Here is a 16,018-nt window from a genome sequence, read left to right on the forward strand (position 1 = left end):
ATGAATATTGTGATATAAGTATGTGTTTTTTGGATTTGCGTCTTCTAAGTAGTCAAATTTGATTTTTAAACTCGTAATTTGAGTTTTTTTTTTTTTACTATCGATCATATTTCGATATAGTGCAAACATGAAGCCATGTTTGATGTACTTGGTAAGAGACTCAGAACCTAATTTTTCGATTTGTCAAAATCTACAAACAAAAATTCAATTTATCGACGTTTCAACATATTTTTTTAATGCAAAAATGTCAATCATTTCTCTTTGTTGTAATTAAAATATAAATGATTCAAAATACATTAAATAGTAAACAATTTATAATTTAATTTGATGTGAAATTTGTCAGGAAAATGATTTGTTCTCGCAATTTAATTTCGTTAAAATATGACATTGATAAATATTCATATTTATTTATTTCTTTATATTAATATAATCAGGTATATAGCTTGACACAAAGGAATTTTGTAATACTGAGAAAGGCAAAATTGATAATGTAAATTGTCCTATACTGATTTTGGGTACTCTAATAAATGGTCAATATTTAGTCTTGGCTAAATAATTTATTTTTTGTGCATTTTTAGTTGATTCTTTCCGAATTATTGACATTGTACCAGACACTATCGACACAACGCCGAGTATTGGTAACATGTTCGATGTCGTATTAGTTCTCTGATAAAAATCACAAGAGTGAAAAAAAATAAATTTATTGCAATAAAATCGAATGTTGATCAATTAAAAAAAAAACCAAAATCTATATAGATCAATTTACATGGCTAATAATTTGGTTTGATTAGGTTGTCTATATGTGTATTTTTCTTCCTTTTTTCACTTTAAGATATATTTGTAATTAAATTGGCCGTCGCGCCCTTAGGCAGATCATTTTATCTTTTTAACCGCAAATATATGTCGGTTGCTCGATTATATTGTTTCTAGTTCACAATTTTATTTTGTGTCAACATTAAAGAAATTTAATATATATTTAATGTAGTTTTTTTCGTAAAAAAATTTATGACTTCAGAACCTGCAGTCTCTATATTTTGGTGCACACTGGGTAAATATTCGTACTAACACAATAGAATGCAAAACCATGGGATGGAGATGAATAAATATTTTAAAATATTTTGTGGTTAAAAATTACAATAACTCGTTCTTGAAATGTTCAAAAATGAACCGAGCATAGATAAATTAAATCGAGTTTGATTATCAAATCATGCGTAAGAAACTCAAAATAATACCTCTAAAACGATTAATCATTTTGTAAATCATTTAAAAATATGCAATTTTCAAATAATAAAAACAATTTGATTGAAGTATTTTATCAAACATTTGGTATTTTAGTATTTGAAAGACATATAAAACGCTTCAACAATGCATATTAAAAATAGTAACAATAATTAAATGTAATAAAATAAGAGACACAAATTTGTTTATGATTATTCGGGGACAAAACTCTTACGTTACCCCTTCTTCAACTTAGGAATGATTCATTAGAAAACTTTGATTTATACAACTGTTTGTACAAACTCATTTTGACTTAAAACTTATCCCCTATCTAATCGAAACTCCTGGCACATCTCGATTGTAGGCCGCAACCTCACAATCCGTATAATATTTAATGGATCTTATGTCAAGAATACAAACACAATATTTAATGTCTTTGAGTGAAGACTATCACTCAACTTTTCTTGAAGCTCAACTCTCTTTTGTGTGAATGATTGTGTGTATGAGTAAATTAATCTATTACACCGTATATACTCTCAAATGCATTCAGGTTCCAGTTTTCGAATTGAGGTAGCAACTTCACACTTGAGTTAATATGTTAAAATATAATAACACGTTTTCTTATCATCAAAATCAAGATTGTTAAGATTTCCGCAATTCAACACCTTGTTCTTCAGATAAACTACACTGGGCTAGCCATGTGTGATTATAAGCTCAACAGAGAAGCAATTGGTTGGGAGAATCGAATTCCTGAGTTCTGACTATTGGCAAAACACTCACTCACTCGCTCTACCAACTCGGACCCTTGAGATCATATTTAGGGATTGTTTGGGAGAGATTCTACTTATTTTAAAGTGATTCTACATATTTTTTTTGAAGTAGTGAGAAAAAAGTAGAGAATGTTTGGAAGCAAAATTTTAAAACTAGTACAAGCTAAAGTTTTAGTGTAGAAAAAAATTTATTCCAAGATTTTATAAAAAAAAATTTACAACAATACCCAAAACTTGCATAACATTTATCTTTTTAATTTATCTAAATTTTGATACTCACACCGTCACACAATCAAAAACGTATTTATATAATTATTATTAAAATTTGAACATGAATGCTTGAAAATTTATATAAAATTTAATAAAAATAAAAACAAACGAAAATTTTTGTATAAATTCACAAAATATGTAAAAAAATAAATTTGGAAATGTAAATTATTAAAAAAATGATTTTTAAATATATTATGTTTGTAATAAAATATGATTTTGAATTTAATAAATTTCTTTCGAAACTCTTAAAAACTCATGTATAAATAAAATATAATATATATACATGATATTTATAAAAATTAGAAGTAATTATGGAATATGATAAATTTTTTAAAGATTCAAATATCAAATTGTAACTTTAAGTTATTAACAAAATTACAGAAACAGAAAAATCTCAATTTTATCCTGTGAAAATCCAAAGCAAAAACTAGTTTTCATAAGAATAGGTCTATTGTGAAACAGTCTCACGAATCTTTATTTGTGAGACAGGTCAACTCTATCAATATTCATAATAAGAAATAATACTCTTAGTATTAAAAGTAATACTTTTTCATGAATGACCCAAATAAAAAATCCGTATCACAAAATAAGACCGTGAGACCGTCTCACATAAGTTTTTGACTTTTCCATAAACACCCCAAAATAGTTTTTGCTTTAATTTTTATAATTTTGATTAAAAATTATAAAAATTAAAGCAAAAACTAGTTTTCATACACACCCCAAAATAATTTCATCCCGTGAGAATCCAAAAAACACTTCTTAAAACTCAATCAAACAATCCCCCTCCCAATGTATTCTTAGTTACAGTTGAGTGGTCAAAGCCCATCCTATATTCAATATTTACTGTACTAACAGATAAACACCAGGCTACCTCTATTATTACTTTTCGAACCAAATTCTCTCCCCTTAAGCTACTGTCTGATAAAGCCGTTAACCTCCCCTGTGTTTATCCTCCATGAGAGAACAAAAATAAAATTGAAACTATTCACGAGCAAACACTTCTACGGAGATTTTTCAAACTTCAAAAAAAGGGCATCCACAAATCATAAACTCCATGTTGAGTTATTAATGATTATATATATAGGACAAGCCAAAACAAAAGCTTAAAAACAAAATCTGCATAGCCCCCTTGAGTCAATTTGTGGTGCATATCCAATTCTTCCATTCTCGACCTTGTCACACCTGTACGCTCCCAAAAATAATAAAAGAAAATTACAGCAGCGAATTAAATCCAGACAGACTTATATAAATCTGAGTTTCTTGTTATTTTATTTTATTTTTTTTTATTGTTGTACACAGACACGCAAAACGTACGCACATGTTGTTGATTATATGAGCTGTATTTCATGAAATCTTGCATATAGATTGAGAGAGAGCTTGAGACTTAGTGAATCGAGTTAGTTGAAGCTCTGGAATGCTAGCTGTTTCGCCATTGAGGAGCGCAAAGAATGAAAGGGAAAGTGAAATGGAAGGGTTTTCAATGGAAGAGAACGGGTTTCTTGATTTCTCAGGTGGCAATTTGCTGGACAACATTGATTTTGATGACCTCTTTATGGGAATCAACGACGGAGATCTGTTGCCGGATTTGGAAATGGACACGGAGATTCTTGCTGAGTTCTCAGTCAGTGGAGGCGAAGAATCAGACAGGAACTGCACCACTTGTTTATCAGTTGTCTCGGTTAATCATGATGATTCAGGAAAAGATGAAAAAGTTTCAGTTTCAGTTTCCGCTTCAGCCTCGGCTTCGGACCTTGCCTCAAGATCGTCCAGCTTGATTAATCAAGGAGAGGAAATCGTTAGTAAAAGGGATGCACATGCTGCAGTTAATCCATCCCCGGAGGAAAGCCATGATAATAAGGGAAGAAAGTCATCCGCTCTTTCGAAAAATCCTCTGGGCAAGAGGAAGGTGAAGGTATAAAAAATTTATATTAATTAGTAGATTCAGATCTTCACTTACCGTTAAAAGTTCAAAATTAATCCTAAATCCACGTAAAAAACAAACTAGAACAAGGAATATATGCTGTAAAAACTAGGTTTGCAGTGTTAACTAATTTACTGCAAGTACGAAAAAGGAAAAGAAAAAGAACTCGTTTTACTAAAAAAACTTGCTTATCTATTCGGAGTAGTTTTAGGTCTTTTCCTTTCTTATTCATGGATTTGTCACACAAATCATGGGAGCCAAAGGTCACGTGAATCTGGGGTGCTTTCTATTGAAACCGATCCTATGTAAATGCACCTACTTTTAACTCATTAAAAGCTTATACACAGCGGGATTTATATGGGTTTGATTTGATAAGAATCCGAAATGATTAGATATATATATATATATAACATGAACAAAGGATGAAGAGATTTCTTGAAATGTGTGTTTAGGTGGATTGGACACCAGAGCTGCACAGAAGATTTGTTCAAGCAGTGGAGCAGCTTGGCGTGGATAAGGCAGTTCCTTCGAGGATTTTGGAGCTTATGGGAATCGATTGTCTCACTCGCCATAACATTGCAAGCCATCTTCAAGTATGTATATTAATTAATTCATTAATTCCATCTCCATGATTTCTTTTCATGGTTCATTTTATGTGTTCTCTCAGAAGAAATAGGATCCAAGTCCATAACAAAGTTCTCCCTGCCAACCCATTAATTTAGATCCTGGGTTCGAGCGAGAAGATAACTTAATTCCAATTTCAAAATTTTAAGATTTTTAAAAACAATTTTTATGTTAATTTATTATTTTCTGTATTGATATTTAACTAACTCAGTATACCTTCTGCAACTTAGTATTTTTCTGAGAATTGTAAAAGGGTGTAAATTAAATTAAATTATTTCAATCCTTTTGTATGTTTTGGGGCAAAAAAATTCATGTGCAACATATAACACCAAAATTTATAATCTAGCTCTATCTATATATATGAATTATTAGAGATGTTGAAAGAACAATGAAAGTTTTTGGCATTTCCATGATTAGTCTATCTCCTTTGTCCCGTGTCTTTTGTCACTTCCCACTAAAGCCTTCTTTTTATACATTCAGATTACTTTTCAAATGAACTCAAAATTGTCAAGATTTTTCTTTCTATGGATTGAACAAAAATAAAAAAAAGAAACTTCACTTTAATAATTTAAATAAAGTTGACGTCATGAATTGAATACAAACAAACAATTATTTACGTTTTATGATTGATGAAATCTTCAGTACTCTAAACCCAAACTATATATCCCAATAATTTTGTCTTCCCACAGTAGGTATATGTTGTCCCGTTTCGAGTAATAATTTAGACGTAATTTGAGGATTTTGGATACTTCATATAATTTTCTTCTGTAAATTTCTTAAATATTATGTGAAAACACTTAATACAAAGTTCCTGAACGGGTAGGTTTGATAACATTGGCGTGGCGGTATTACAACATTATAGATATACATATTCAACCAAATTGAACAACTGATTATACAGAATAAACATTGGGATGTTTAGCATAAAAAATTTGTTTTATTCTTATACAGAAATACCGGTCCCATAGGAAACATTTGCTAGCTCGAGAAGCTGAGGCGGCAAATTGGAGCCAGAGGCGGCAGATGTACGGTGCCGGATGTGGCACGGGGAAGAGAGACATAACCCCTTGGATTGCACCCACCATGGGCTTCCCTCCTGTGTCACCAATTCCTCATTTTAGACCCTTGCATGTTTGGGGTCACCCATCCGTCGACCAATCATTTATGCACACATGGCCTAAACATCTATCGGCACCCCCACCACCACAATCTTGGCCTCCACCACCACACCCCTTGCTACGTCCACCATCTGCCGACCCTTCTTTCTGGCATTCCCACCACCATGTAAGTCAAAAGGCATAAAGGTCTCCAGAAAAAAATTTATTTTGATCAGAAAAGAAGTGACTTTATCTGAATCTTGATTTTATATGTACATGTTATTTTCCTACGGGATCCGTGCTTCCATGCATAAGTGTTTATACGAACCACATTCTTGAACTTGTCTCTATAATGCATAATTATATTTGTTTTTGTGTGTACATAGGTGCCAACACCAGGAACCCCTTGCTTTCCACCACATCTGCCACCCACGGTAATAACACTAAACCCTACTACAATTTTTTATTATGGCTTCAATGTTTAGTAGCATATCTCTACGGACTTTGTTTTTGGTCATTCTCAAGTTTCCATGCATGCATATAAATTAAACGTTCGGATACAAACAAAACAATTTAATTATACCAATTCATTAATGTTGCAGAGATTTCCCACAGCTAGAGTTCAAGGGATACCACCACCTCCTGCCATGTACTCAACCGTGCGATCCGGACAAACTCTGCCCCAACCTCCGTCCGATGTCCATCCGGTAAACTTTATATGATTTTTCTCCTTTAATTAGTCATACCCACAATATTAGGAAATATATCATTATTTCAAACGAAATATTTATGTTATATACATATATAATTGGGCGTATATCACTCAAATTTATTTATATAACATCGGCCTTTTTGTTTTTTTGTTTTAAAACAGTCAAAGGAGAGTATAGATGCAGCCATTGGAGATGTACTATCGAAACCATGGCTACCGCTGCCACTTGGACTAAAGCCTCCATCTACTGACAGTGTAGTGTCGGAGCTACAACTTCAAGGAATATCAAATATACCACCAACATGCTCCAACTAAGAAAAGCTTAACTAATCAAGCTCTTTGCAGCTTTTTTTCTTTCTTTCTTTCTTTTTTTTTTTTCTGGAGTTTTTCAGATTAAAAAAAATAAAAACCCTAAAATTCGACGACATTTCCGGCACACAGATCAATGAATTAAAAATCATGGTCTAATGTTCATGTTTTCCTCTTTCATTTGTGTGTGTATGTGTGTGAGGGTGGGCATTGTTCTTGTTCCCATGGGTGCAAGAACATACTGTGTATTGTGGACTTTGGGCGACGCTACTTTTTGTATGTAAAATATTTAATCTAAAATAATAATAAATAGAGTCTCTTTTAACGGCAGATTGATTCTTGTTTCAGTATTGATTGGTTTTTAGTTTAATATCTTGTATGGATACACATTAGTTTATGTTAAGACCAAAATTTTTAATTCAAATAGAGACTAATTCATTTGTACACAATCATCCAACACTATTAGTGAAAGAAATGGTTTGGGTTATTACAAACTAACTAAGACACCGTTTGTGCATGTGATGATATTTGACATCTTTGTATTAACTCATGTTTGGTTCAAATTTTACAACAATTGGAGTTGAAAAATATATATCAGTTATCTTATATTTCAATTTATCATCTCATCTTACGAATCAAACATATGGATACAAATTAAAACAGCCTCAAAAGTTCAATAAACTCATAGTGAATAATCCCATATATTGAGAAATGAGCAATATAAACAATAAAATATATATTAAATTGATCACTTACACTTTTATGGCACACTTTAAAAGGCCTCGTTTACAACTCAATTCGATATCAATGGATTCCTTATGCAAACTTAACCTAGATTAATGATACTCATTTCTTTATCTTGTAAACATTATTTTGATTTATCAGTCAACTTTATTATTCTCCAAATAATTAATAAGTCATAATTTCATGAAAAAATATTTAGGTCTTTTCAATAATATTGATTAATAAAAATAGTAAAATTCAATAATGAAACATTTCTTTAGAAAATATAATACATATTTAATAAATTAAAGTATTAAAAAACCAAATGATCTAACTATATATATATCGCGGTAAAGAGACCATTCAATATATTGACAGCTCTACTAACTATAATGTTGTATTAAAATTGATAGATTTGATAATATAGATTTCAAATTCATAATNAATAAATAAAAATAGTAATGAGGATGATGTGGCCATATGGAAACCACAAACAAAATGTGGTTATTGGGTTTCTCTTATCATCTGTCCCAAATCGCATGTTTCCACAAATATAATAAACAGAATTTTCCCAATCACAGTGAAATGTCACATATTTCGGCGCACAGTCTGAATGCTACAAAATCTATATATTTTCCAGATAATGGGGCCATATCTATATTTTTTTCATTTATTTGTGACTTAATTATTTTATAGTCGATTTTGAAATGATGAATACGTTGAAATGGACTACTGAGAAGAGCTAGGTCCAGCACAAAGGGCCCTAAAAAAAGATGGTGCTTTCTTATGGATACCAAATACAGTGACCAGTGTCTCTTGAGTTTGAACACACATACATAATTGTTACAACGAACCAGACCCGTTACTTGTCAAATAGATGTGTTGAGTTGATAATTTTTTAACTCGTGCAAATGACGAGCTAACACATTCTGCCCCGCTAAATGATGTGTTGTGGCAGGTTGCGGACCAGTCTGTTCCAACCCGTCAAATATAACTAAAAATTGATGAGTTGGTCTCTCTGTCAAATGACGATTGTAGCGGGTCTAATTGCATGCGTTGTTTTGTGTATAATATAATATTTAAATATTGAGATTTTTTCCTTTATTTCACTTGTATTTTATGTATGTGAGCATCTCAGACACTAATATTTCCAGATGTTTTAAAGTATAAGTTTTGTTAGACAAAATTCCCGGGGTGCATGTATATCTTAAGATATATGTTAATTACTAAGAGTAGATATCTGCATGTAACATGAACTAAGCTACCTTATTTTAATTATAAATGAACTGGTACATGTGTCATATTTCTAAAATAGATTTTTTTTAATTCTCGGATATTATATTTTAATTATAAATTTCAAATTAAAAAATGGTAATATAATAAATTTTAATATAAAAATTCGAGATAATAGTTAGATTAAATTTTAAAAAGTTATGAATAATATAAAGTTCATGGAAAAATAATAATTCAGGAATAGCTAGAATATTGTATAGTATTTGTTAGATAAATGAACAATTTTAAGCAATTTATCATCATAGATTTTTTGTTGTAATTTTTTATTTTAAAATTTAAATAGATAATTATGTGGACATACTTAAAAACATTATTAATGAGCTCTCATTTATATATAGCATATATTAGAGTTAGTTTACGTTTTGATGTTAAATTCCAACAATACTGATCATCTACAAAATTTTGATAGAAATATTTTATGCCAATAATTAAGAAGAAAAATTTTATTTCAACAAGACGTTTAATTTGATTTTATAGCTATCTGATATATGATAAGCCCATCATTAAAATTATTAATGCGAATGCTGCTTGATCAAATCTCTTAGTACCTCTTTCAAAAGCTATGTGTATAGTGCACAACCATTTTTAAAATAGTACTATTTTATTTTTTTTTTTATGTTCGTGACATAGCATATTGCACTTATTTGAGTACTAATGAGTCGGGCTATTAAGTCCATGAATTCGGGGAGGTGCATGTCTATCTTCAAATGTTGTCTCATATCCAAATGAGTTTTACATCTTCCCTACCGTCGATCATGTCTCCAGTTGGACAGTATTACCCGTTCAGATCTGACGTCACTATTTTACGGTCCACCTAACCAACCAGATCAAACGGCGTAACTTCAGTAGCTTGATGCACTAAAACTTCTCAGGATATCACTCATTACACTTAAACCAACTAAACTAGCTAGCCACCACCTTAATTGTTACATTAAATTGTGTAGAGAAAAATTTATTAATGGCATCAACACATTTCTAATGTCGTCGAAAATTCGTGATAATGTACTAGCTTGCTACTCCACCCCACTTTTCACCCCACTTTTCTTATGATGCTATTGTCAATTCTATGGTATTCAATGACTATCTCAAATCTTTTAAAAAATTGATTATATATGCTAAATCAAAAGCTTGACATAATTAAGGAATAATTTGGAAGATTGTACAACGAGCATGCTAGCTAGGAAAGGTATTTGGTCTCTAATTTTACAACCATATCAATGATATCATTGTGATTTTATAGTTAAAATTATGAATGAAAAATTTATATATATTTAATGATGATATATCTAAACTTCACAAACCCCTCATTTCGCCTTCAATTATGATTACTGGATTATTGTGTAATAATGTTACATGTATAACTAAATTTGTACAACAATTCTTGCAATACAAAAATTCCATTTATCAAAATCTGATAAATTCAATGCAAAATCTCTTGAAGTAAAATAAAATCTCACTATATAATTATTATAAATATCGTTATATAATATATTTGTTATACATTTAGCATTATTCTAAATCATAAAAATATATAACGTTTAAAAAATACCGAGTACTACATATATCTATCGCATGTATTGTACAAGTTATATTATCTATATTTCTATACGATTTAATGAATCAATAGGGTGGTAAATGTATTTTTAAGTGAACTTTCAAAAATAACCATGCCAATTAAAAATAGATCAAATATACAATTGAGTAATTTCAATTTATTTTCATACAACTTTCCCCACAATTTCCCATCACGTCGGCAAATTTTAGTAACTTTCACCCATGTATAATTGCTTGAGGTTGGTTTCTAATTTTTTTTTAAAATAATTAATAACGTTTACATATAAATGATCTTTTAATATTATAATTTAATAATATACGTTTAATATATAATATTTATTGATTTCGTCGCGTATTCCACTAGTATATATTAAATATAAAATATGAAGGCCAAAAAAAATACCTTCATACTTTTAAATTTCTAAGGTTTATTTTTCCCTGATATATATCACTTATTTTAATACTTGATTATAAAAATCTTCTTTCGCAAGTGACTAAATCACCACCTCAAAACCCTAAAAAGACTGCAAATTTGCCAAATATGGAAATAAATTACAACTTAAAGAATTTCAATTCAATTATTAATCATAAAGTAACTTTTTCTCTTGTGCTGTTATTATTATATTATTATAATATTAATTCATGATCACAAGCTTTTCAGGACACTTACTGGCGCAGTCATGCCTGTTCATAACTCATTAATGATTGTTTGATCGGAGAGATTTTGGAGAGGCGACGAGTTTAGTTCGTGAATCACTACTCCTCAACAATCAGCGTTTAAGTTTGACTCGAAACTCTCTGCTGATCACCTCTACTTGTTCGGGCATCGGCCGTGGCGCGTAGAAATGGCGAGATCTCGTAAGTCAATGTTCAAATTTCTTGCTTTACATAGTGCAGGAGTATTTCTGCTGCCTTATCTAGCAGAATTGTGGCTTGGATTTTTGTTATTATTTTTCTCGTGACTACACTTCTGGAGTGGAGGTTGTGTGGATACCGTGTAATTCTTTTTACCTGTTATTTCGTGCTTTAGTTGGAAGGAGACTTGGCCTAGAAGCAGCTGCTGATCATGGAGAGCTTACATGAACCCGATCCTGTGTTGCAGAAAGTTCTATCTTAAAGCGTGAGGTTAAATCTGCAGTTTAAATTTATCTCCTTTTGTTGAGGACGTCGTTTAAAGTTGAATTCAGTTGTCTAGTACTGGTATATTCTCTTCTTGTTTTTATGAAAAAAGAGGAGCATATCGTGTTTAGGTCCAATCATCTTGTGGATCAATCCTAATTAGAACATATGTATAGAGTATTCAGTAATAGTTTTTGAATTCTTTTCCCTAAAGTGGCTAATTTTGTTTGTTTGGATCCGGATCCAACCGATCTTACATCTTAAAGGCAAAACATCAAAGCTTGTTGTCTGATCTATTTTTCCATTATTTTTCAGACATAAATTCCTTGTACTAGATTCTAGACGACAACTTCCATTTTTGCCTGGTGTGGTTTTAGGATATAACAATTTAGTGTCCATGGCTAACAAATTTTAGACCAGTTAATTTGTTGTTGAACTGGAGTTAATTGCCTCTCGAAACTAGTAGTTATTAATCCTTTTAACTGTTAGTATATAATTGTATTGTGAGCAAAAGCATATCACATCAGTCTCACTCATTCTCATTCGTTACCGTTCTCTGATATGCGATTCCATGTGGCTTAAGCCTCTCTAGTCTTAATATTCTATACAGTACTGTATTCTATCCCATATATTCTTAAATTTCATATGCATGTACGCATAACGTCCCACTACCGAGGAACGCCAAATTTTTATGGCTGAGAGTATAAACTAGTTCTGAATGGATTGGAAAAATTCTTAGACTTTTTAACTGGAATATGCTTGACATTGTTATCTGATGATCTTTTTGTGCAGATTGGGATGACTAGCTGGATATGGAGATGGACTCAAAAACTATTGCTGAAATCTCAGCTTGTGCCGATGAGAAACTGGAAATGATTACTCATGTTAGTACATCAGTATCAGCTGAAAAAATATTTGAAGAAAGCAATTCAAACAAAGAAGTAAAGGCAGCCTCTGTTTCAACCTCAGCCTCAAACCAATGTTCAGGATCATGCTTTATTCGGGGAGAGGAAACTGTGATTAAAAGCAAACGAACATTTGTGGTTGATCCATCTTTTGGAGAAGCTGAGAAAGGAAGTGAATCTTCAGTGCAATTGAAAAATCCTGTAGGGAAGAAGAAAGTGAAGGTAAGCAAATGGAATTTGTAAAACCAGATTGAATTGTCCTGTTATGTCTTCTGTGATTATGGAACGTTTTCTCTATCAAAGTCATACTCGTTAAAATTTTCAACTCATACTATATGCTATATGCATCACCCCATTGCTATTCTGGTCCTTGCTTAAAATTAGTTTATGAACTTTCGGCAAAATGTGATTTTGAATTTTGGTACTTCTTAGAGTTCTATGGATTTGAATGAACTTATTTACGTTTAAGATTTCAAGAAAAGATTGGTGGTTTCTTAATTTGTACGTAGGTTGATTGGACGCCTGAGCTACACAAAAAGTTTGTGCAGGCAGTGAAACAGCTGGGTTTATATGAGGCTGTGCCTTCAACGATTTTGGAGCTCATGGGAATTGACTTTCTCACTCGCCATAATGTTGCTAGCCATCTGCAAGTATGCGCATTTTTTAGGATATTTTTTCGTGGTACTTAATTTATCATTTCTTTCATTATCGTCCAGCGATCACTTGTTCCTTGTCTCTGAAATGGCAATTTTTTTGTAGTTTTTTCAGCAACAGCGGTATGTTCTTCCCCCCATGTAATGTTTTTATTTTATTTTTGTATAAATGTGCTATTTCAAATTGTTATTCAGTTATTGATTACAGCTATCGAGATTGAATAATAATTTACTGAAATAATTACTTCAATCCGTAAATTCGAAGTTTTCTGCTATTGTCGGATCTTGACATGCCAAATGTTGTCCTAAAATGTGTTAAACTTGTCTTGATAGCAGAAAATAATGTTTGCAAAATAATTTAGTGACATTGGCAATCCTTGATATTCTTATTGATGCATGCTGATCTTTTTTCACAGCTAATAAGCTTCAATAGGCTCGTATGTGTTTTTCCTGTTAGCAGAAATATCGATCACACCAGAAACAAGTGCTTGCTCGAGAAGCTGAGGCTGCCAGCTGGAGCCGAAGGAGGCATGGTGTAGCAGGCAGGACAGATGCAAAATCTTGGGTTGTACCTACCACGGGCTTTCCCCCGGTGACAACATTTCCTCATTATAAACCTTTACATGTATGGGGTCATCCATCTGCCGACCAATCATATATGCACTTGTGGCCTTACCACCAATTCCCCTCACCTGTTTGGGCCTCAGGTCATCCTTCGCCGCCATCACTATCCAGCGACCCTAATTTTTGGTATTTCCACCACCGCAATGTAAGTGTACTCAATACACAAATTTGACTAGATAAATTTTACTGGCCTTTAATGGCATGTATCATTTATGTAGGTTCCGGCACCAGGAATGCCTTGCTTTACGACGCCTTTTACACCCATGGTAGTTGCAATATCTTACTCTATATATTGTTGTATAGTTCATATTCATTTGTTTTCTTCCAAAGAATTCATGGACTCAAATCTGTGTGTTGGTGTTGTCCACGTAACAATCATGCAGACATTTCCCTCGCCTTCTGTACAAGGCATACCATCTACTGGCATGTACAGAGTGGACCCTGTTGTTGGTGTCCCGACTGTACACCCTGGACAAACACTACCTGAACCACCATTTGACTTTCATCCGGTAAGATTTCCTTTTCGTGTTTAAGAATTTTAAGAAGCATTTAAATGTCAGAACACTGCATATGGCAGCCACATATACATGGAATTAGCTTATAGATTCTCTTTTAGAAATGCAGTTCACTGTTGCACTTTGATTACTTGTAAAGTGCTGGAAACCTGGAGGTATGGTGGGACGTGCTCCATGGACTGAGAACTAAAAGTAGTACTTCCTAGATTTCAAATAATATCACTTACCAAAAAAAGAGGACATAGATGTTAGGTGAGATTTTAATAAATGTGGGTGGGGCCCACATTAATTAAAATATTAAAAATAACAAATCCCACATCGTGATTCTTTCAAAGTTGGCTTAACAATTTTGTTATAAATTGAGCCTTCCTTGTTCGCTTTTAGTATCCCAAAATCAAAAGCTTTTTAGCTTTGATAAAAAGAGAGTGCATAGAAAAAAAGAGTGTATTTTTTTTTGAGTGCGGGAATTATCTTTGTGTGAGTTAGAGAAATTATTTTCTCGGTATACTCGGGTTGGGAGTGTGAGAAATATTGAGTGTATTGGTGTCTACACTTGTTGTAATATTTCTTCCAGTTATAAAAGTTGCAGTGCTCCGTGGACGTACCCTATATTGGATAAACCACGTAAATCTTTGTGTTCTTGTTGATTATTTTATTCCGCATTTTTGGGTACTATTATCATCGTGATCGGCATCGCTTCGGTGTAATTTCCCAACAATAAATGCATGAAACCGAGCGTGATGAAATGGTTGTCTTGTGATCAATCTAGTCTTGGATATACAGTGTTGAGACCCCATTCATGTGCAGCTTGCACCATACGAAAAGCAAGCAATTTTCTTCGAACGCTTTGATTATGAACTAAAAGTGTGTCCAAAAGTTTTGCTGAACATTACTCTCTTTCTTCCCCTGACTTTGTCATCATCAATGTTTTATCAGCCAAAGGAGAACGTAGATGCAATCATTGGTGATGTTTTATCAAAGCCATGGCTTCCTCTACCACTTGGACTGAAGCCCCCCTCAACTGATGGTGTACTGGTTGAGTTGCAACGTCAAGGGATATCAAAGATTCCACCATCTTGTGCTTAACTGGCTGCTTCATTCTTCGATTTTGTCACGCCACTAACAAAAAACAGACAATTTTTTTGTAAAAATTCAGCTGTGGTAAAATGGAAATCTTTCTGCATATTGGTTTTTCGTGCCGATTCCCCGTTAATTGCACACGGCGAGATGTCAGATTGGCTCCAAAAGGGTGACATTTGTACGTTCCTCTGTCTGGGATTGAAATGTTGTTTTGTAATAAATGAGCTTAATGCTTTAGCTTATAGTAAAATTGAATAGAATAAGTTGGGGAATTACTTATTTTAATCCAAGTTAGAACTGTATTTTAAAAAATTACCTTAATTTTATACTACATAGCTTCTTATAATTTAACGATTCTAAAATACCATTTCTTTATCCTTTTCTCAATCACAATTAACACAAAACTCGTATGAGATCGTCTCGAATATCAATTTTATGAGATAAACATTAAACTCAATACATTAAAAATATTATTTTTTATTGTAAATATGGATCAAAACAATCTGTCTCACATATATTAGATGTTAAAAATAATGATTTCAGAAATATTAATTTTCTATTTCTTTTTTATTACATTAATATATTAATAATTCATAACAAATAAATTAATTAGACTATCATTATTAAGAAA

General features: G+C 32.1%; 2 protein-coding genes across 8 annotated transcripts; both read left to right on the forward strand.

The window, feature by feature from the left end:
- The first annotated feature begins 3,298 nt into the window (after positions 1–3,298).
- LOC140987484 (probable transcription factor GLK1) lies at positions 3,299–7,251 on the forward strand. 2 transcript variants are annotated; one of them, XM_073456006.1, is made up of 6 exons: positions 3,346–4,170; positions 4,632–4,772; positions 5,755–6,087; positions 6,287–6,334; positions 6,503–6,607; positions 6,775–7,251. In XM_073456006.1, the coding sequence occupies exons 1-6, from the start codon at positions 3,673–3,675 to the stop codon at positions 6,925–6,927; spliced, it is 1,278 nt and encodes a 425-aa protein (XP_073312107.1). In that variant the 5' UTR covers positions 3,346–3,672; the 3' UTR covers positions 6,928–7,251. The 2 variants fall into 2 exon arrangements, with proteins under 2 accessions (XP_073312108.1, XP_073312107.1); XM_073456007.1 differs by lacking the exon at positions 5,755–6,087 and having other exon boundaries at positions 3,299–4,170.
- Positions 7,252–11,205: 3,954 nt separating this feature from the next.
- LOC140987485 (probable transcription factor GLK1) lies at positions 11,206–15,629 on the forward strand. Of its 6 annotated transcripts, none has more exons than XM_073456008.1 (8): positions 11,206–11,349; positions 11,522–11,616; positions 12,403–12,737; positions 13,025–13,165; positions 13,626–13,937; positions 14,011–14,058; positions 14,176–14,301; positions 15,244–15,629. In XM_073456008.1, the coding sequence occupies exons 3-8, from the start codon at positions 12,423–12,425 to the stop codon at positions 15,391–15,393; spliced, it is 1,092 nt and encodes a 363-aa protein (XP_073312109.1). In that variant the 5' UTR covers positions 11,206–11,349; positions 11,522–11,616; positions 12,403–12,422; the 3' UTR covers positions 15,394–15,629. The 6 variants fall into 6 exon arrangements, with proteins under 6 accessions (XP_073312109.1, XP_073312114.1, XP_073312112.1 ...); XM_073456013.1 differs by having other exon boundaries at positions 13,629–13,937; XM_073456011.1 differs by lacking the exon at positions 11,522–11,616 and having other exon boundaries at positions 11,231–11,349.
- The last annotated feature ends 389 nt before the right edge of the window (positions 15,630–16,018 follow it).

This window comes from Primulina huaijiensis, chromosome 11 (genome assembly GCF_012295235.1).
Source record: "Primulina huaijiensis isolate GDHJ02 chromosome 11, ASM1229523v2, whole genome shotgun sequence".
Taxonomy (NCBI): Eukaryota; Viridiplantae; Streptophyta; class Magnoliopsida; order Lamiales; family Gesneriaceae; genus Primulina; species Primulina huaijiensis.